General features: G+C 38.9%; 1 protein-coding gene across 1 annotated transcript in view; it reads left to right on the top strand.

Annotated features, from left to right (window-relative positions):
• pola1 (polymerase (DNA directed), alpha 1) overlaps positions 1–23,029 on the top strand; it is a 268,722-nt gene that overhangs the window by 156,522 nt on the left and 89,171 nt on the right. Inside the window, exons 33-34 of the mRNA XM_060833523.1 lie at positions 5,086–5,267; positions 6,739–6,870. Of these exons, the coding sequence (XP_060689506.1) occupies positions 5,086–5,267; positions 6,739–6,870 (314 nt within the window). The remainder of the gene's footprint in view (positions 1–5,085; positions 5,268–6,738; positions 6,871–23,029) is intronic.

Raw genomic sequence — 23,029 nt, 5'->3', positions numbered from 1 at the left:
GTTCCCTGCCATTTTATCCCCATTACTCATTCTTCATTGGTCTAATTTTCACTTCTCTCTCTCTCTCTCTCTTTCTTTCTCTCTCTCTCTCTCTCTCTCTCTCTCTTTCTCTTTTTTCTCTCTCTCATTCTTTCTCTCCCACTCTCTCTTTCTCTCTTTCTTTCTTTTTGTCTCTCTCTCTGTCTTACCTTTTAGATATCTTAAAAACAATCTTGCAATCTTCTTTCACACTACTATTTAGCCTACTCACATATTTCTTCTCGCCCCTTATTGTTTTTTCTTAGTTATTCTCTGCTGGCTTTTAAAGGCTTTGCAATCTTCTGGCTTCCTACTAATCCTCTCATTGTATGCTTTTTCTTATGCTGTATGCTGTCCCTGACTTCCCTTATCGGCCACAGTTATCTTGTCCTCTCTCTTATATTTTGTTTCTTCTTTGGAAAGAATTTCTACTGTGCCTCCCTAATTACCCCCAGAAACTCCTGCCATTGCTGCTCCACCGTCTTGCCTGCTATGTTCCAGTTCCAAGCAACTCTGGCCAGCTCTGCCCTCATGTATTTCTAGGTACGTTTACTCAATTGTAATACTGTTACATCTGATTCCAGTTTCTCCCCCTGAAACTGCAGGGTGCATTCTATCATTGTCACTGTCCCTTTGGGGTTCCTTCACCTTCAGCTCCCTGATCATGTCTGTCTTGTTATCACCACATTCAGAATTGCCTGTTCTGTAGTGGGCTAATTACATCGGTCAGTCCAGACTAGAGCAATAAACTGATACAGAGCGAGGTAAGAAAAGTGTAGACTGGCAGCAAAAAGCCAGATGATTGAGAAACCAGTGGGCTACCTTCAAAGAGGAGATAGAATCCTTGGATAAACAAATCCAGAGCTCTCTGTATGACAAAGGAGATATAAGTTGAGTTAAAGGTAAAAAGAAATGAGCTTATGACTGGTGTGGGGTCGTAAATATAGTTGAAAAACAAACTGAGTGCAAAAGGTTCAGAAAGGACATAAAAAAGCCAACAAAAGGAGGAAAGCAGAATTCTGACACTAATATAGAAGGAAATTCTGAAATGCTGTGTGAACTCATAAATAATGGACGGTGATAAAGGGTATCAAAAAAGAGGATTTACACGTGGAGGCAAGAGATGTGGCTGAAGTGTATCAAGGCACTAGCCATAATCTGTCAGTCTTCCCTCGACCAAGATGTTGCTAGAGTATTGGAGAATGGAATACATTGCACCCTTGTTCGAAAACAAGGGTGCAATGGATAGGCCAGTCAAGTTAACTTTGGTGGTGGAGAAAATTCTAGAAAATAATTATTTGGGATAGAATTAATAATGGTTTAATTGGGAAGAGTCAGCATGGATTTGTTGTGAGGAAAATCATGTCTATCTAACTAGTTGGACATGTTCGAAGAGGTAACGGAGAGGGTTCATGAGGGAAAGGCTGTTGATGAGGTGGACATTAACTTCCAAAAGGCGTCCAACACAGTGCAATACCTGTAAAGGAGTTTGAGTCATTAAATAAAAGGGACAGTATCAACACAGCAGGGGATGGGAAGAAGAGCATAATGATTCATGGGTATTTTTCAGACAGAAGGCACCTGTATAATGGTGTACTCAGAAACTGAAATTTGCATTACCTGGCACCTGTAAATGATATAGATCATGGTATGGAGTGGAGAGTTTCAAAGTTTGTGAATGACTTAACCTGGAAACATTGTAAACTGTCAGAACAACTTCAAAAGAACAATTAGTTCGGCGAATGTGTGCATAGGTGATGCATAGATGATGTTCAAAGTGGAGAGATGTGAGGTGTTACATTTTTGATACGAAGAGCATGGAGCGACAATGTAAAATGAGGGATGTGTAAAATCAATTCAAAACAGTGTGGAGGGTTAGAGTAAACTGCATGTATTTGTGTATAATCAGGAAGAGAGGTCAGACAAGAAGAGAGAACTATTAATAAAATGGCATTCTAAGCTTCATTTACTAGACCAGGAAGGTTGTGATGAACTTGTGTAGGATCATGGTTAGAACTCAGCTGAAATACTGTTCTGGGAGGCACACTTTAGGAAGCATATGGCTACATCTGAAAAAAGTAGAGTTTTACGGGAACAATTCCAGGGATGAGAAATTTAGGTTGTGAGGAAAGTTTGGAAGGGTTTGGATTGTTTTCCTTGGAGAAGAAAAAGCTGAGGGGAGATTTGATGGATGTTTTCAAAATCGTGGTAGGTCTTGAGGGTGTAGAGGTGAAGGAACTATTCCTTCTTGTCAGAAGATTGCAAAGTAGAGAGATCAGTTTTAATGTATTTTGCAATACAAGCAAACACAAGGTGAGAAAATACTTGTTCAACAGCAAGTAGTTTGGGTCAGGAACACATTGCCTGGAAGTATAGTGGAGGCAAGTTCAATTGAGGCATTCAAGAGGATAATTATTCAAATCGAAACCATGTGATTTTGGGGGAATACAGGCAATTGACACGAAGATAAGATACTCCGGGAGCCAGTGCAGGTAGTGGGCTGAATAGCTGGCACCATAGCAATTCTATAAGTCTGTGGTCCTATGTCTACTCTTAAAGGAGAACCTACTGAGATGAATATCTCAGAACTGGTGGACAGTGCAGGTGAAAGCCTTGCCAGTGCATCCTCTGAGGGTTAAGTGGCTTCCTCCTCAGCGGTGGAGGTAGAGCTGAGGGTATCAGTGTTACATTTTTGTTTGTAGTTTGCTGAGTTCACTAAAATTTGCATAAGAGAAGAGGGGAATGGACAGCGAAAAAGAGATAAAGGTTTGTTCAGTGTAAGAATGAATTAACACTGGCATTAGTGCAGCACAACACAATGAAATTCACTTGGTGGAGGCACATGGAGCTCTCTGCCTCCCCACAATTGGTCACCATGTTCTTTATTCCTGAGAAGGGCTCATGCCTGAAACGTCTCCTGTTCCTTGGATGCTACCTGACCTGCTGCGCTTTTCCAGCAATACATTTTCAGCACCATGTTCTTTGGCAAACTGGAGCAATTTTTTCCTCATAATGGAGTGAGAAGCCTAATGGCTGCCACTTCATTGCTGGTGTGATGAGAATCTTTTGTTTTTGAGCAATAACATGAAAAGACCAGTTGTGTATGTGGGAGAGGTGTTAGTGGTGATGAAGGAGATGTGACAGGCTGTCCTGAGTGAGAGAGTAGGAAGCCCATAGTGTAGAAATATCGCTAGTTGAGGGGATGAAGTGGATGAGAACCATTGAACGGATATCCTACGTACTATATTAAGAGTTGCAGTTCGTTAGCCTTGATGAGAGGTCGCAGAATTAGAGGGAGCTACCGCGACCCAGTGAGTGTGAGGTAGCAGGAGAAAACGGTGGCACTTACTCTTGCAGAGTGTAGAAGATCATTGACCTCCTTCCTGCCTTGCATTTGATCCTGGAGACTAAACTGACCGGGGCTGCTATCCTGTCCAGGCTGGCTGCATCTGGTGGTGTGGTCTAGTGGAAACAGCACAGCCCTTTTCAGCTACCACATCTAGGGGCACCTCCAGTTCTCTGTGAAAAGGTGTAACTGCACGTTGTGAGGGATGGTTGCTGGCCTGAAGTGCCTGCCATGCTGTGGAGCCAGGGCTCAAATGTGCCAGGGGCATGAATGATGCAAAGTCCCAACAGTGGTGGGCACTTCAGCGTGTCCTGCCATCCAAAGGCGCTGAAAAGGCACCTTTCACAATTTGTGGGTTGAATGGTGGATTACTTGGGAGAAAAGCCACCATGAACCATGACCAATTGCTTGCCATGAATCTCCCCGACCAAACAAATTGAGAAAATTCAGCTCGGGGGAAAAAAACTGTTGCCAGCCTTGATGCATTGAAAAACAAGAGGGCTCAGGTTTAAATCTTTTTTCAACATCTGGAATACACTGCCTTAGAATGTGGTGGAAGTAGCTTAATTCAAAGCATTCACTAATTGGGCTTTTATCTGAGAAGGAAGAATGTGCAGGGTTACGTGGAGGATATGGGGAAATATCGCTGGGTGCATTATTGATGTGAAGAGTTGGGGGAGCTGCAACAAGGTGACTGGTCTTCTGTGCTGTAGAAATTCAATAAAGACAGACTAGCTTAAGATCTTTGCTGGCCAGTTTTTGGTAGAGAATGGAGTGAAAGCATCAAACTGAAAACACCTTGCAGTATACATCCAGCTTCTGTCATATAGGACATTTGTTTCAAGCTTAAGAGAAGTAAAGTATTGAAAGCCTAGTAAAAATAGTGTCAGCCTTCGCTCTGTGGTTGGAGTCATGCTGCTGAATGAAAAGGTCAAAAACAAAACTGTTTTCTCGTCATTATTGCTGTTTGTAGGTGTTGTAGCATGAAAGCTACCTGCATTTTCCAACATCATTTACAGTTCAAAAAGTATCTCATTGGGTGTGAAGCATTTTGGAGCATTGTGAGAGTTTCAATAGAAATGAAAGTCTTAAAAAGGTTCAATACAGAGCATTGAATATATCACATCTTGTCATGCCACTTGAACATTGCAGAGCACTTGATATAAATGACATTGTGTATTTACTGTTGGTTGGAAAATTCACCACACTGAGCTGAATGACCAGTTGGTTTTGTTGGCAGAGTTGATAAATGGAGAAATGTGACTAAGCTACAGGAATAGCTTTCTGCTTCTCTTCAAGTGACTCCATGGAGTCTTTAACATTGCTGATGTGGCTTTGGTATAATATCTTCATGATGGGTGGCTCACATAACAGTCCTACATTGATATGTCGAATCAGAAATACTTGCAATACTTCATTGGCTTCTGTTGCAGTGCACCTTGTAAATTTGTGGAGCATCATCAAAAATGTGAATTGTAATCGTGAATTTATGCTCAAATTAGAGTGCAAGTAATCGTGATTCTAATAAATAAAATGAACCTTATACTCCTAAATTATCTCAATGGTCAATTTATCAGACCAATATTCTTCCCTTGTTCCCTCAATTCTTTGTACTGTACCTGGATGCACCTGGCTGCACTTAAAGTATTGTGTGAAAGATCAATAAACTAGACTCACTTGCTTTCTATTTTATTTTATCTGCCCTCCTTCCCTTCATGAAGGTCTGGATCCGTCTCAGTTTCGAAGTCAATCCCACTGTTTCAAAGATGAAGAAAATGATGCTCTGTTGGGTGGCCCAGCCCAGCTTACTGATGAAGAAAAATACCGTGATGCAGAAAGATTCAAGTTTGCTTGTCCAAGATGTGGAACAGAAAATATTTATGATAATGTATTTGATGGAAGTGTAAGTACTTGATTATTTGCCGAAAGAAAATCTCCTGTTGTCCTTTTGTAAATGATCAGTTAGCTAGACAAAGTTATATGTCTGTAGGGATACTTTAACAAGCATAACTAAACGATGTATATTTAAAAGTCTGTGGTTTGATGTGTAGTTTGTACTGAATCTGCCAGTGGAAGGTAAACCAGTGTAGAAGGGCATGTGTTAACCATTTAGTTGTGGGGTGGGTTGCTATGCAACTGGGGAAAAGTAAAAGTTAACAGCAAACTTTTATCTGAACCAGTCTTCAAAATATTCATTACTTGCCAACCTCCAAACTCTCTTTCTTGAAAACCAGTCAAGCAAGTTGTAGGGCACCCCTCCATTCCATTGCTGACGACATTCTGTTCTGCTCCATGTGTTTTGCTCAGTAACTAGTGGAGGCGTCTAAATGTGCAAAGTGCTAAAACTGTATTGGGACTTGCCTCTGTAACAGAAACATGGCATTCCAACTTTTTCTTCCCCTGAAACTTACATTCACAAGTTGGAGTATCAAGCAAGGGAAGTGTCTTGCTTTTCCTTGACTGTAACTTGAAACCGTGACTGAGGAAGATAACATCATATCATACTTGTAGGTTTAGTTCTTAACTGAGAACATCGTTTTCTGAAACTGGTCATGCCACAAACTATTTAAGCAGTCCTATTTTGGTGGGGAATGGTTTGAATTTATTGATGTGCAGAAAACAGATCACAAAGCTCTGTGCAAAAAAAAGTTTTTTTTAAAAAAACATTAAAAGTACTTATTTTTAATATTGAGAGTCTTTACTTTTCATGGTTTCTCTTGACCACCTTACCCCTTTTTTATTTTTAGAAAAGCTGCTCTTGACATTCTCTAGAATGTTGTCCTTCTCTGTCATCAATCGCAAGCGGATACATTCCGATCAGACACTGGTGCCAGATATTGTGTTGACCTTGGTTCTGAACCTAAAATTGTGGAAAAATATGTACTCATCCTTTTATTTTCAGGGTTTTAAATGCACAGTAAATTATGAGATTGGACGTTTTTGTAGACTTTGGATCTGGAAGCAAAGAAGCTCTTATCTAAATTAAAAGTAATTATTCTAAGTTGATCTAGCGGAACAGCAGATGTTTTGGATTTTTTCAGTCAAAACAATCCGGTTGCTTAAGGAAAGTAAGGAGTAGGGCCTGGCACGGAGCAATAGTACTGAGCAAAATCCTTGACTTTTGCTTCATTACAGCTGTAAACAAGATAGAGAGTTAATTGCATGGACTTTGAGAACTTGCAGATGGGCTCAGTATTCAGAGAGTATATCATTGTAGGAATTCTTACACTTTCAAGTGAAACATATGAAACAAGATCAATTCGAGTACAAAAATGTCTCATTGACTGTTTAGGACTGATGTTCTCTCCTGTCACTAAAATGTGATGCATTATGATACTATATTTCACATCTGTGTGTTTTCCACTTTGTATCAGGGGCAACAGATCCAACCCAGCTTGCTTCACTGCAGTAATATTGATTGCGAGGCGTTACCTGTTCAGTATGAAGTGCAGATGCGTAACAAGCTAACTTTGGACATCAGGAAACATATCAAAACATACTACAGTGTAAGTACCTGCAGACAACTATAGAATCGAATCTTGTTGATGACTCACTGATCAAAAACAAATCATCTAGCTTTTCGGATACTTTAAGTGAATTCAACTGAACCATCATTTTCAGTCAGGCTGAAGAATGCTTGAATGATGCTGCTTACATTAAGTGCAGGATAGCTATTGTTTAAAAAATAGTGCTTTAATTCCATGCATAGTGTATTTGGAGCTGTTTGAAAAATGTTAAAACTGATGTATAAACGATGCCTTATTCTGCTGGTGAAAGGGAGTATGCATTGCAAATAAGCTTGTGCAGGAGAAGCATTAGCTTATCTAAACTAAGAAATGAATAGGGGATGTTTTCTGAAGCAGGAAAATTTCACCAGCTTGACAGTTGGCAGGCTGCCTGCTGTGTAGATTCATGAAAGCTAAGAATTACACTTTCATGAAATTTTCCTTACTAAATGCCCTGGTTAATCTGAAAGATAACCCACTGATTCAATTCATCCTTTGATTGGGCGGTGCTTGTTACATCTTCATTCTGACAAAGCATTTGTGTTAATCATTTGGCCCTCTAGTAGACTCTCCAGGGCTGGTGCTTTTAAAATAAATGTGGCTGTGATAGCTCTTTAGTCTATTACACTTACAATAGAAGCAAAGAACTGGTAATTATAAATTCTGTGCAATGATTGTAAAAGAAAGTGAGAATGGATGCAGCTCTTGAGTGTTGTTGGGAAGTTTGTTCAGTTGTTTCCTTTTACTGGAGTGCCTGTCTTGGGCCTTTCTGTAAATACTTTGAGGCAAAGAACTGCTACAGAGAGACAGCTTGAGGATTTATATTTTCCGACCAGAAAACGAGCAGTACTTGTGGAACTGGTATTTTTTAATTTAAGTGTGTTACGTTTGCCAGAATCAATTTTAGCAGAAACATGTTGTAAGGCACTAATTTAGAGCATTGTTATAGAGGGGTCATTACATTTGCTCAAGCCTGCAATTATTTATTGCTCAAGGTTTACTTAATAAGAATGACTGGGTAAAGGGAGGGGTTTACTTAGCGTTCCTCATTTCAATACTGGTGTTCTGTGTTTTGGGAAAACTGTAATCAACGTAAGAAAATTTCAAAAAAAATTGGAAGAGATTAGTAAGAGGAGAAAGGATCTGATCAAATTTACCCAGATTTGAAACTGCATTGTGGATTTCTCAACCCAAACAAGTCAAAATTTCAAAGCTTTCATTTGTTTTTGGCATTTGCTTTTCTTCATTTCTGAAGCAGATAAGATTTATTGGAAGAGTGATTATAATTTGATTCTACATACCACAAATTTACTTGTGGTGCAGATGTCCGAGTCGTAAGTCCTAAATAAAGTATATCTTATTCACTCAGTCTGAGCCAGGTACACATCCTCTCCTTCCTCAGCCTCAATTCTATGTGACCCGACCACATATTCCACATCAGGCTTCATCCACCACCTGTCATCCCATTCCACCAACTTCTTTCTGAACTTATGCACTGTCCACCTCACAGTTCGTAACGCTTCCAAGTTCTGTACCATCTGCACATTTTGAAATTGTAAGCTATGCATCAAGGTTCAAATCATTGATATAAATCAGAAAAAGCAAGGTCCTAACACACTCTCCTTGGAAACTCCACTACAAAGCTTTTCCTTGCTCTGTTACTTAGCCCTATTCTATCCATGCCGCTCATTAGCGATAACTTTGCTCATGTGACACTATAACAGATAGCATTTAGAAGTCCCAAATCCCTTTTGAACTCTCAGAAACTTCTCAAACCACTTTATGTAAAATTAATGGTGTAATATTTGCAGGGATTTTGCATGCAGCACGGAAAAGATGAACGGCCTGTTAATCTGATTGTGGCAGAAGAAGGTTGACCAAGAGCCCCTGTATCCTTGTGATGAGTGGGACCATGGGATCAATAACATAAAGCAGATGGTAGCCTAGTTTAGCATATCTTTGAAGGCATTACCTCTAACAACATTGTAGCCCTTCAGTATTGGGTTGGCACATCAAGCTGGGTTACTTTCAGTCTTTGAAGTAGGTTATCAACCCAGCATTCTCAACCAGTGTTGACAGAATGACCAACTGTGTTGACTGAATGACCAACTGACCCAGTTAGTAAGGAAGCTGTCCAATTACTTTTCTTGTCCTGGTTTTAATGACTGATTTGTCACTGTGTGAAGATGAGTGAGACAGCTACACAAGACTCGCTTGACTTCAGATCAGTGTCAACATCCCTATGTTTTAAAAATGCTAATCTTTTGTGACACACTTCTGTGACTGTAGCACCTTCCTGGCCTGCCTTAACTGATTTAACTAAAGGAAATTGTATTCATTTTATGCTGAATGAAATGTCAAATGTAGAGTTGGACCAAAGTCACCATTCAAAATTGTTCAGTTCCAAATAAATAGTTATTACAAGGTTGCTTCAGAATCTTAGAAGTTTGATATTTCGCTTTGGCCTGAAGCAGAATTCAGGTCTTTTAAGACTTTGTTCTGCAGCTTTTGCGAAAATATATCTGTGTTCCATTTGTAACATGCTTCACTATGTGCAAGTTGGTACCCTAAGTGTGGATTTGCAAGATTGGCCTCTAGAATGATCAGAAAAAGCTGATGTTGAAAAGTTGAGTAAATTTGGTCTATATTTACTCTCGAATGTGTAGAAGAATGAGAGGTGATCTGATCAAAATATAAGAGTTCGGAATGTACTTGACAAGATAGTTACTGAGAGGTTTTTCCATGGGCTGGGAATCTTGAATAGAGGAACTTAATGCCAGGATAAGGAGCTGGTTATGTAGAACTGAGGTAAGTAGAAACTCCATCCCACAGAGTTATGAATCTTTAGAACTTCACACTCTATCCTGTTGTGGATGTGCTATCATTTACTAAATTTAGGTCTAAAACAGTCAGGTCTTGGCCCCTTGGAGAATCTAGGGTTCTCAGGAGCAGCCTGTAGAATGGAGTTAAAGATGCATGTCAGATGTGATCATAATGAATGGTGGTGTCGATTTGACAGGTTAACTGATCTTCTCTTATTTCTTGAGTTCTGAAGCTCTCATTAATGAAGCTACTACAAGAGCCCGTGTGGCATCACACCTGATAAGGCATATTGCCAACATCAAGTTCCAACTGGCACACAAATAAGCTTCAACAAATGACTGTCCTCCAGGAAATTAATTCTAGCAAGTTGATGAGTTTGGAATTGCAATAACTCTGGAAGGACTAAATTATTTCTATTCCTGGTGCCAAAGTCCACTGGAAATTTGACACTGATTAACAAAAGTTGTTTACTCGTAGCATTCAATGTCTTGTTGAGATGTAGAATGTTATAATCCATTCTTTGAGAAAGCATTTGCTTCTGATATATGTGGATTCCATGCCTTGTTTTACAGATGGGATTATCCAGATATTGATCAGTGCACAAAATGCAGATTATTCAGGTTATGTTCAGGAAACCAGGACTGTTGGCTAATTGCTTCCTTCTGACTGTTGGAACAGATATGTGTCTGCCTTTCCTTTCATCCACAGATTTATACAGAAAAATATGCCAACTGCAAGAAAAATCTCATTCTTCCCTGTCAATCCATTGGATTGAAGATGATATATATCCAGTTTGCTTGTGGGTTTTGACGTAATACATGATCTGCAAATGATACTTGGAGAACCAACTCAGTGTGTTTTTGGCTATCTGTGAGATCTCTCCGGTGTCCTCATGCTTTTCATGCATGTTCCCCATAAATTGATTGTTTGGTACCTTCCCAAATTGACTTTTTTCATTTTGTTTAGTGACAAGCCAGTAACTCCCGTGAGTCGACAAGGATATTCAGGGATGCTTTGGTTTCATCCCTGAAGCATCTCTGTTGTCCTGGGAGTCTCCTGCCGCAACTGGGTTCTGAGTAGTGTAGTTGTTTCAAGAGTTACGTGTTTACAGTATATCCTCCAAATGAAGCTGGTTTTAACTATTCGCACCTCGATTCTAGTTACGTAGGCTTGGGAAAGGATTCCGCTGTTGGACTTCCCTTCTTTGCCATCAGAATTGGAGGATCTTGTGACAGTATTGATATCATTTTGGCAATCTGGTTCTCAAAAAAATCTGAAACAAGGTAGATAGATTTGCATTGATATGATTTCATATGGCACAAAGCACTTCTAAAGTGTATTCACCGTTGTAGTGTGAGAAATGTGACAGCCAGTTTTCTCAGAGTAAGGTCTTAAAAGGTGATCATGATCAGATAATATAGTTTTTTTTAAAGTTGGTTAATGGATCAATATTGTCTAAGGCACAGGGGATGACTACTTTGCTCTTCAAGCTAGTGTTCTAGTTTATTTTAGAATACCAAGATGTACAGCAGCAATTCACTAGGGATTCTTAGCACCTTTCATGCACACAGCCATTACCACCTAGAAGGACAAGGCCAGCAGATACATGGAACACTGATTGCAAATTCTCTTCAAAATCCTCATTATCCTGATGTGGAAATATATACTGCTGCTCATTCACTGTCACTGGATCATTTGGAACTTCCTATCTGATAGCATTGTAAATCTACCTACAGCATGTGATCGACTGTGCTTCAAGAAGGCAGCTCATAACCACCTTCTCAAGGGCAACTAGGGATAGGTAATAAATGACGGCCACCCAGCCACCCCCACATCCCACGAATAAATAAAAAGAAACCAGAGAGTATAGATGGGCTTCTGTTTAATGTTTCATTTGAAATTAACTTGCTCACATAAATCCTTTGTACTTTGTTTATTGATGCTTTATCCTGAATCTTTCTTTGGCAGGTTTGTCACTGATGGTTTGCCATTTCCTTCCACTCCTAGGGCTGGGCCAAGAAGGCAGGCCCTGAGATGCCTTCGGCCAGAATGAGAATGGAACTTATGCTGTTAGCATTATACTTAAACACATTATGGCCATTTAACTAACACCAGCCATACTTACTGGATTGTGGATCGCTCAATTTGATGTGTTTGTAATATTTTGAAAAGGATTGGGATGATTATTTTATATCTACCCTTGATTATATTTGATATGAAATATTTGGATGCAGTGCAGCAACTCATTAGTTAGATAGCACTTTATGCCTAAAAGGAAAGAGGAAGCAGATACATGTGAACACCACCACTTGCAGGTTCCTCTCCATGACACACACCATCCCAACTTGAAAATATATCGCCATATATTGCTATCACTGGGTCGGAATCCAGGGCTTCCCTCTCTAACTACTTTGAGGGTTTGTGTACATCACATGGATTGCAGCTGTTCAGGAAGACCACACTCCACTACTTTCTTGAGGTCAATAAAGATGAGCAATAGATGCTGACTGAGCCTGCAATGCTCACCTGAAATACAATAGTTAATAGGCAGTCTTCTCATACTGTGACTACTTGCACATAGACACAAACTGTCGAACCAGCCATCTGCAATGTATGTTATATGGAATAATTTGCATGCTTTCAGAACTAACTATCTAGATTTGACAGCACTTGACTAAAAGCATCTCAGTGCTTCTATATTCCAAGTTGCCTTTATAATTAATTTCTACCCTTCTTTTCCATTCTTCTGCTATTTTGGTGTAATTCGTTTGTGCGCATGAAAGTCAAAAACGTGAGGTGGAATGAGATTCCATCTTGTCTGACATTTTTTTTTGTTACAGATTACATCAAACCATTTAGATCTTGCTTTCAGTTCGCAGTTTCTGATACACTGTTATGATGCCAAATTTATTCATGCTCTGTTTTCACAATAGTGTTTTGGGTACAGATGCTGCATCTCATTTGAAATGGAGGATAGAAAGAGTCTTCAAAGTGGTATTAAAAAGGTTAAGTGAGTGGTCAAACATGGTAAATAAAGTGGGACAATGTGAACACTTTGGTAAGAAGAATAACAAAGCAATATTTTATTTGAATGGAGACAGACTGCAGAATGTTGCAGTACAGGGTGTTCTCTTAGATGAATCACAAAATGTCAACATCCATCTGCAAAAAATAATTTAATTGATTGTTGGCCTTTGTTGCGAGATAGTTGGAATATTAAAGTGCTACAATTGTACAGGGCATCAAGGAGTGCTGCATGTAGTTTTGTTTACCTTATTTGAGGAATATGCTTGCATTAAGGCAGGTCGAAAAGGCTCATTTGGCGGATTCCATGGGATGAGGCGGTTGTCTTTTGAACAAAATTTGAGTGGGTTAGTTCTATACTTGCCAGAGTTTAGAAAAACACGTGCCATCTTATTGAAACATAAGATTCAAAGCTGACACGACAGGCTTGATGCTGAGAGGATGTCCCTCTTTGTGAGGGAATCTCAACTAGGAGGCATCGTTTTAAAAGCAAGCTGTCTGCCACTTAAGATGGAGCTGAGGACTATTTTCTTCTCCTAAAGGATTGTCAATGTTTGGAATTCTCCCCCAGTGGAGACTTGGTCATTGAATATGTTCAGGCTGAGTGAGACAGATTTCTGATCAACAGCAGAGTTGGGACTTCTGGGGATAGGCACAGAATTGAAGTTGAGACCACATCCAGATCAGCCGTGATCTTATCTGACACAGTTGGCTTGAAGAGCTGAAAGGCCTTTTTCTGCTCCAATTCTTTACAAAAAACAAAAAGGAGAAGACCAGTCAGTTCTCAATCTTGATTTAGTAAATATTTCTGACAGGTTTGGGGAGGGCGGGGAGCGGGGACGGCATCCAGAGTCACCATCAAATGCAACTAATAATGTCACAAAGTAAAATTACTTATGCTCCATGATAGCAATATTCCTTTATCCATCCATGCATGCACAGGTATCTATTCTACCTCTTGCATCAGGCATCCGTCAGGCTTCTGAGTGAGGCAGTCAGCTTATGACTCATTAGTGGCAAAGTTCCACTGTAAGGCTGATATAAAAGATAGTGGTGGATCAGGTGGCCACTATGCATCCAGCAAATGTTACACTAAAGTTTGCTATGCTCAATTCTGGGTACCTTTAGAAAAGGGGCAGAAAAGATTTGTGAGAATGGTGTACGGGATGAACTTCAGTTTATGCAAAAATTGCTTAAAGACAAAGCTTTGCAGAGAAGGTTGAGAGGTGATTTGTGAGCAGTGTTTAAAATTCTGAAGCGCCTAGGGTTGACAGAAGAACTGAGATGCGAGGTGAATGGCAAAAGAACTAAAAGCAGCCTGAGGTTTTATTGCACAAGTGATCAGAATCTTGAGTATCTTGCTGGAGTTTATGGCAGAAACAAATTCACCTGTGGCTTTTGAAAGGGAACTGGATAAGCACTGAAGAAAAACATTTGCAATGAGCTGAAATAGGTTTAGCACACCAAATAGTTGCCTCCTTCTCAGTTGTAATGGTTCCTTGAAACAAAACCTGACTAGAATAGAAAATGGATAGTCAATCCTTTATTGTCCGAATTCCATTCCACCTTCTTGGACTACAGTGACTGAATAGTCGTCCAAACTTAATTTGTAGATTCCTTCTACCCATCAAAGATGGCGCGCTCTCTCCTGCTTCTGTACTGAATTTAAAATCTGTTACAATAATGAAAGGGCATTGTGACCCTCTCATTCATATTGCTCAATTTAAAAAAAAACAAAAATTCAATAAACCTGCTCGCAATCATTCAAAAATTATTCTTGTTTTTCTGTGAATTTCCTGAATAAATAAATTTACTAATTAACATAGAGCAGTAGTTATGATTGGTCCAGTTCATTCTCTGCATACAAGCAATGATAGTGATGTGCCTTCTGTTTAGAATTTGAGTTAATGCCCAGTGTAAAAGATTATCCTATAATCTTGATTAATCCATTACAGCTAATATTAAATGTTTCTAATTTATTTAAGCCTCTTCAACATGTTGAGAATGAATGCAATGGAATGTTAATTGATAAGAATCAATGCATTCTGGGGTATAATTGCTATTATTCTCACCCAGCAAGTGGAATGTGTCAAAGGAGATGTGCAGATTCAAATTCTTAGCAGCAAATTTCAAGAGATAGTTGGAAAATATCCCATTACGTGTCATATAAGGTATGAAACAATCCATGGAATAATTTTGAAAATGCATCATGTGGAAACAACTAATTGCATATTTTTATTTCATGTTCTTAAGTGAACACTTCATAGATCAAGTGATACATGTTCCAACATGTAAAATTATTTGAGATTGCTGGAATGATCTGACTTCTGGCAATTGTAAGTGATTTGAAATTAAAACTTTCATAGATCGCCTGTAATTGTTGCTTATAATTATTTTTCACAAGAATAAATGTCTGTATCATCTTTGAGTTGGGAGACTTTTAGGCTTGAGAGACCATTATTTTGTGAATTAACTTGTTCAAATCATATTAAAACTGTATTGAATATCTGCATATGCTTTGTAACCCTTGTCCATTCATCCAGCTCATTTAACAGCTTAATTTAGGGTTAACTAACATCTACACAGTACTAACATTTTAAAAATGAAGTATTAAAAGCAAAACAATAACCATTTGAAAGAGATACAGTACCATAAGATGTTTGCACGGGATACTTCACTAGATCCTGGTCTGACTGACCATCTATTATAAGTTTGAGGCTGGACTTTTGCACTTTACATGTTGACTTGACCTGAGCGTTTCTAACATTAACTTGTTCATCTTAGTACTTAGAGAATAATTGTCAAAAGCATTTAGACGTTTTGCACTTTGATGTCACACAATTGAAGTGTGATCAGCTGTTAATCAGGTGATTCATTGAAATTCCTTTGTGTTCCATGACACAGTCATAGTACAATGCTTCCGCATGGCACATGCATTGTTCCTTGGAAAATAATTGTTCTCTTGTAGTTGGGTCCAATAGATTGGAATACTGTCTTTCCAGCCCTGATACCTGACTTTCTGTGAAACCCTGAGTGAAAGATTGAAGCTGCATCATAGTGCTTGTGCTGAATAGGAAATAAACATTTGCATATTCCAACCCATTTCCCAGTTGGAATGGAACCAAGACTGGGCATAATTTGCCCAAATCGCTCACTAAAAGTGGTAGTTTTGGTTAGAGACAAGTGATGTGGGAAACGTTCTGAAACTCTGAAGCAATATTGAATTTTTAAAAAAAGTTTGGGACTGACCTCTGATTACTGGGACAGGATAAAGGAAACTTGACACTGATGGAGCCTTTCTTGTAGGTTGATCACTGCTTAATACCGGGCAACGAAAAATAACAAAAATATGGCATTCAGAAATTACTTAATATAAAGGATGGCATATTGCAAAAAAAAGGAAAAGGTGTTTTTGGAATCAGATTATTCGCATATAGCTACTGTCTAGCATATCATTTGATTTAAAATTAATCCCAAGCAGAAAAGTTTAATTCAACTTGCTTCGTATTCATAATGACAGTTACACCTTGCTCAACCCCACCTCCTTGACATAATAGGCCCAGAACAGAAATTTTTGATACTCAAAGCTTTGTAAATCCTTAACATTTAATATCTCAAAGACATGATATTGCATTAATAAAGATAATTATGCTAGAATGTTGCCAGTTTCTTGGCCATGGTTTTTATTTATAGAGCAACAATTTAATTAACTGGGGATGAATGGGAAAGATTAGTTGACTGCAGTTTTTATTCCAAATCAGTCTGCTCAAGCCCAAACATAAAATGTTGTAAATAGAATCAAATAAATAAGCAATTTGAAGAGTTGGTTTTCCAAATATTTCAAGTCTTAAATTTGAATCATATTGTTCAAAAAGACAGCAATGAAGATGTTCACTTGTCAACTTTAACGCTGGCCCACACTGGCACCTTTTTGTTTCTTCCTCATAATCCAGGCAAATGCCTCATGGATATTGTTTGTATATTGGGACTGACAAAATGTTTTAAGTTGAGTTGTATTGTTTGAGAACATTATTTGTGTCAAGAAATGTGCTCACTAGGAAATAAGTTGCTGTGCCTATAAAAGTTCAACTCCCAGTCAGTCTCTGAAATAGCTTTGCTGTAGTCCGTGTAATTGTAAGTCAGTGTCCCAGCCATAGAACAGCTGCTGGTGCCAAAGAATGTTATTAGTCATTCAGCTTCTGTTGTCCAATAGAGTTGAGTATGAGTGACTTTGCACGACCCAGTCTTCCCCAGAACCAATTCTCTCTTCACTGAAATGAAGAGCAAAGAGACAATGTTCTGTAATTAAAGATTCCATTGAGCTGAAGAAAAGAACAAATGTGGATGTTTGTTCTCCTCGATGAAAAAAAATTCATGCTTGTGAGGAGGGGGGATGGGGGGAGGTAGAGAGACCGAGTCAGGGCTGTTTGTTGAATATCCTGTTAAGGACTGTTACCATTCTAATTAATCAAGTTAGAAATTACAGCTGTAGCTGCTTCCCCTATTCTCAGTATCAATTTTCTGCTCTGGTTAGACAAAGCAAATATAAATTTTGTGTTCATTTGTCATTCGTTCTTTGACTTCAGCATCTCGGAAAATAACAATGTAGCACAAAAGACCAGTATTTACCTAGTTGTAATGTAGGTTGCCATGGTGTTTTGCAAATTATTGCAATTATGTTCACCATGCGAGTCGCCCTTGGTAACTGGGGGAAAAAAACTGATAATCCTGTTTTGAACAAAAGGTCAAATTGCTGAATAGAAAGTCTTGATTAACTAGAAGATGTACAAAGTGGAATTATTTTCTTCCATTCAAAAAGAGGTCTTGATCAGGTTTGGTTGGAGGGGGAGGGGTGAATAAGTACATCTGTTGATTACTGAAGTACAAAAGAACTGAAAGGATGTTGTCTTGAGCCTTTCATGTTGGCCTAATGGTGGCTTTTTGTCAAATTTACCCATTTGATAGATTTGAAAGAGCAGCTGCATTTAATCTTGATAGATGCTTTCCCCCTTTTTTTTCCTTCCCCCCCCCCCAGTTCTTTCCAGGATGCATATGCAGAAAATGCTCAATTCGTTGACAGACTTGCAGTAGAATATTACCTGAAGGTGCTTAGGTAAACTGATGTGGTGACAGTGGCCTGGACTCAGTTGTAGCTTGATTGAAATAAAGACAATTTAGACTATAATTAGTCTTTTCAGACTTTATTAAAGTGCTGGGAGTGCATTAGATGCTTGCTTTTTGGCAGCTCTGTCGAAAGTTGCTGCTTGAGCTTTGGAGAGGCTATGAGAATGTGGTGCGAAAGCTGGGTAAATGAAAAACTTTGCCTTTTCATTCTTTATTGCCTAGCAACAGAAGCTTCACATTCAGAGTCCTGTTTAATTTTTGTTTGTTAACCATCTGGGCTGTTTACATTATCAAAATAATTTTTCCCATTTGTGTGGCTCTCGAAAGGAAGAGGAACTAATTAAGATTTAAAACATTAGTTGATACGGTGGGGAATAATTCTTCAAAGCAGTATTTGCAGGCCAGCTTTCCCTCTTCCGACGACCTCTTCCTCCCCCTACTTATTCCTACAGCACAGTCCTATTAACAAAATTGGGGTAAGAAAACCAGCCTTGTTATTTAAAGCCAGTTTCACATTTAAGTTGTATTCCCAATCCTACATTTTAAATGTTTAATGACATTTTGGTAGAGTTAAAGTTCAGAGGTGATCAGAATATGTTTGGATTTCTGAAAATGTGGAGATTGTCACTGTAGCTCACTGAAGGGGTACCACCTTGTACCACTACTGTGGTGCTTCCAACTGCAAGTTACATTTATACTAGTGCCAGAGACTTTAGCGTTCATTGGTGTAATCTGCCAATCACTCACTTTATGTTGGTGCTGAGTCTGATTAGTTACAGATAGTGACAATTTACATCAGAGTGTCTCTAACTGTAAGAAGTTTCATTTGATGGGCAGCAAGTTGACTTACTTTTTTTCCTTTCTGTTGGTCACTTTCTCTGCTTTGTGAGAATCATCAGATATTGTGTCATTCTGTGAGCTCGTCCTTGGCGGAGACCTATTCCTGCGATAAAGAAGTGATAATGATAACTGGACCCTTTCACTAGATGTTCGCTTCAGTTCTTGGACTCAGTCAATGCTGTCTTGTGAATTTCCTGCTCTCTAGGTGACAATCATAGTAAGAATGATTGATAATAATGAATAAATGCTACTTTAAAGAATGGACAATTTCATGGTCTTATTATCCAAACTTTCACTTGTGAAATGTTTTAGATTTTGGCAGAGCAGTATAATCACACCTGTCAGTGGTGTATATTGGGGCAAGTGCATTGTGTGTGAAATGACAAACTCATTTATATTATAAAATCAGCAGTAGTAAAGATTCCTGATTTTACAATGATTTTTCTAATTATCAGATTATCAATAGATTTTAAGCACATCCATTGTGCATTTACTGGCCTAATTTCATGTAACAACAGATTTGTTCGTTAGCAATATTATATTCTGTTGAGTTTTTGTGTATTTAACTTTTGAACCAGTCCCTGCTTTATTGTGTTGCGACTTATTGAGTTTGTCCAGTTTTCTGCCGGCCAATTGTCTCTACTTTGCATGTCGTCAGATTCTTAGTGCCTGCACAAGACATTTCAGGGCATTAATGTTACTTTAATGCTTCCACCAACATTCATTCTGTGTGTTCAAATAGGTGAACATCTCATAATGCAGCACATCCAAAACTTATGTTTGTCTATACCTCACTCCCCCGCCTCATCTTAGTAAGTCATTAAAAAAATGTTGCAACAAAAGTCTTTGAATCTAATCATTAATGCAGCTGAATACCTGAAATTGGTAATATTCCTGGCCTTTTTTTAAATAAAACTAGTCAAACATTATGACTTGCTTTCCAATTCTCACAGCTCAGTTTTTATTTCAAATGCATGTTCATCTGGATGTGATCTTTGCATTTGTCGTTCAATTAATGTGGGCAAAATAAGATTTTTTTAAAACAAGGTAAGACATTTCTGAAAAATAAATGTTTTGCTGTTCGAGATGTGCAGAGTTAGCATGAGGCATCTTTGCTGCAGCTATAACAAGTCGGAAGTTTAGGGTTAGGTTCAGTCTTCTTGATTTCAATATTGGGCTTTCATTCTAGGCTTGAAGAAGATTGTACCAAATTGACAATATATTCTATTCAATTACTGGATGTATGCTTCTCTGGTTTGGCTAGTATTCATTGTCCATCTTTAATTACCCTTGAGTAAGTGGTAAGCTGCCTTGTTGAGCCACTCCAGTCTGGTGGTGTTAAGTGCATTCACAGTTCCTGGTGTTTGGGACTGTTTTAGGATTTTGACTGAGTGAAGGTAAAGGAGACCTGTTCAAAAAGGATAGGTCTGACCTATACTGGAAAGGGACCAATAACTAAGCAGGGAGATTTTATACTGCCAGAGAGGAGGAGTGGAGGAATTCTAAATAGAACTGTAAATGTAAAGATTGATGGGGATTCCACCGTCGGTGACTGTGTGAAATTTCCACGTTCTTCCAAGTCTGTGTGGGTTTCCTCCGGGTACTCCGGTTTCCTCCCACAGTCCAAAAATGTGCAGATTAGGTGGATTGACCATGCTAGGATTGCCCATAGTGTCCGTGTAATCTGGATGGGTTAGCCATGGTAAATGCAGGGTTACATGGATAGGATAGGGTGTGGGTGGGGTAGTGGGTCTGGGTGGGATGCTCTTCCATCAAGGACTCGATGGGCCGAATGGCCTGCTTCCACACTGTAGGGATTCTGAGTAGTCAGAGGTAAATTCAAAAACAAATGTGTAGAGAGATGTCAGACACAGTTGGTTCTGATATAACGCAATAGTTCTGTTCTCATGTGATCTTGCATTATAGGAAAATTGCACAGTAGCCGCGTCATTTAGTCCAAATTCATTAATAGCTCATCAGTCAATTTGCTTTGAAGAAATACTTATTATAGCAGAATCAACTGTATATGAAAGCATAATAAGGTGTTAAAGGGTGATTTAATTTTCCAAGCATTGACTGGAGCTACCATAATAATAAAGGTTTGAATGGTGAAGAATTTGTCAAATGTGTTCAAGAAAAGTTTCTTGAGATGGGGTGGGTCTGGCCACGATGTGGACTTGATTTGTCCGTGGACCTGATGGGCTGAATGGCCTGCTCCCACACTGTAAGGATTCTATGTTTCAATGAAAAGTTGATTAGAGTAGATTGTTTGCAGGTAAAAGAATATCTGACAAGTGGAAAGCTTTCAAGTGTGAGAGTTCAGAGGCATTATGTTCCTGTTTGAGTGAAGAATCATGCTGGTAAGATTAAGGATAAAGGTTCTCGTTAAAAATAAAGAAAAATCTTATTTTACATTTAGACAACTTGGTTCAATTGAATCTCTTAGTATATAAAGAGTTTCAGGGCATTCTTAAGAAAGTAATCAGGAAGGCAAAGACGGGTATGAGATAGCATTGGCAGATAAGCTAAGAATAATCAAAAACGATTCATGAAGAGCAAAAGGGTAGTTAGAGAAAGGGTAGGGCTCCTTATAGGTCAACAAGGTCCCCAGAAGTTGGGAGAGTTACTAAATGAATATTTTGTGACGTTTTTACCGAGAAGAAAGAAATAGAGTCGAGTGAATGCAGAGAAAACATTTCTGATGTTTTAAAACAATTCACATCACACACGAGGATGTTCACGAGGTATTAGAGAATATAAAGGTAGATAAATCTTCATGATATGATCTACTGTATCCCAGAACCCTGTGGGAACTAAGGGAGGAAATTGTGAGATTCCTTGCAGAAATATGTGCATCATCTATAACTGCAGGTGAGGTATCTGATAACTGGAGGGTGGCTAATATACTTTATTCTCGAAAAGGTCGTAAGGAGAAACCGGGAAACTATAAAGTTGTGACTCTGTCTTCAGCAGTGGGTAAATTGTTGGATTGGTTCTAAGAGATAGGATTTATGGACATTTAGAGAGAGAAAAATTGATTGGGGTAGTCAACATGTTTTTTGTACAAAGAAAATCGCATCTCACAAACTTGATTTAGTTTTTTGAGAAAGTTAACAAAAAAGATTGAGAGCAGAGCAGTAGGCTTCAGTTGGATTTTAGTAAAGTTTTTTTGACAAAGCTCTGCATGGTAGACTAATTAGTAAAGTTAAGTCACGTAGAATTCATGGTAAGCTTGGAGGGGAATGTTCAGGTATTGGTGATGTTCTTGTGCATCTTCTGTCCTTGTCCTCCGAGGTGAAAGTAGCTGCAGGTTGGAAAGACCCCTAGTGAGCTACTGCAGTGATCTTGTAAATTGTGCACATTGTTGCCACTATGAGGCCATGATGGAGGGACTAACTGGTAAATGTCTTAGAAGGGGAGGTGTCAATTAAGCAGGCTCCTTTGTTCTGGATAGTGTTGTCTTCTTGAATGTGTCGTCTACACAAGTGGAGAGTATTCTATCTCAGTCCTGACAAGTGCCTTGAAGATGGTGAGCAGGCTTTGAAGAATTGGGAGGTGAATTTATTGCCATAGGATTTCCAGTCTCTGACCTGCTTTTGTAGCCATAGTATTTTTATGGCTGGTCCAGTTCAGTTTCTTGTCTTCTCGGTAACTGCTAGGGAAATGCAATACAGAGTGAAGGTGCAATACTGGATGATGGACACACAATGTAGAAGAAAAAACAAATCAATCTGGCAGGCAGAATGTATATCATCAAATTAAGAAGCAAGGGAGCTCAGCAAGATTGGATGGTACTTACTTTAATGTACAAAGTCTTGTATGTAAGAGATGAATTGAGGATTCTGATTAATGTACGGGGATATGATATTCCTGCTTTCATAGAGGGATGGTTAAAGGAGGAGCAGGACTGGCAGCTTGATTTTTCAGGCTATAGAATCTTCACACAAGGCAGGAAAAGGTGCTAAATAAAAGGTAGTGTTGCAATATTGATCAAGGATTCAAATAATGCAATTAGGAGCAATGGTAACTTGGAGTCAATTGAGTTCATATGAGTCGAACTTTGAAAGAGGACATCTCATTGTCTGGAGTCTACTCTAGGATGGCTCTCCTCCCACCGACAAAAAAAATTGAGAGACATATAGAAGGAAGGACATGACAGCAAATTCCAAAAAGGTGTAAAAATAATTTCCTAATAGTAGGGGGTTTCCCTATTATTAACTGGCATTGACGAAGTGTGAAATGCTCAGACGGAGTGGAATTCTTAAAATGTATCCAAGGACCGGCATGTAGAAGAGAATTTTAGGGAACAAGGCTCGGCAAGTGATAGAAGTGTCAGCATTTCGATGGT

Source organism: Hemiscyllium ocellatum, chromosome 12, assembly GCF_020745735.1.
Source record: "Hemiscyllium ocellatum isolate sHemOce1 chromosome 12, sHemOce1.pat.X.cur, whole genome shotgun sequence".
Lineage (NCBI taxonomy): Eukaryota > Metazoa > Chordata > Chondrichthyes > Orectolobiformes > Hemiscylliidae > Hemiscyllium > Hemiscyllium ocellatum.
Note: the sequence above shows the minus strand (reverse complement) of the source record. Positions and strands in the feature narration are given on the sequence as shown.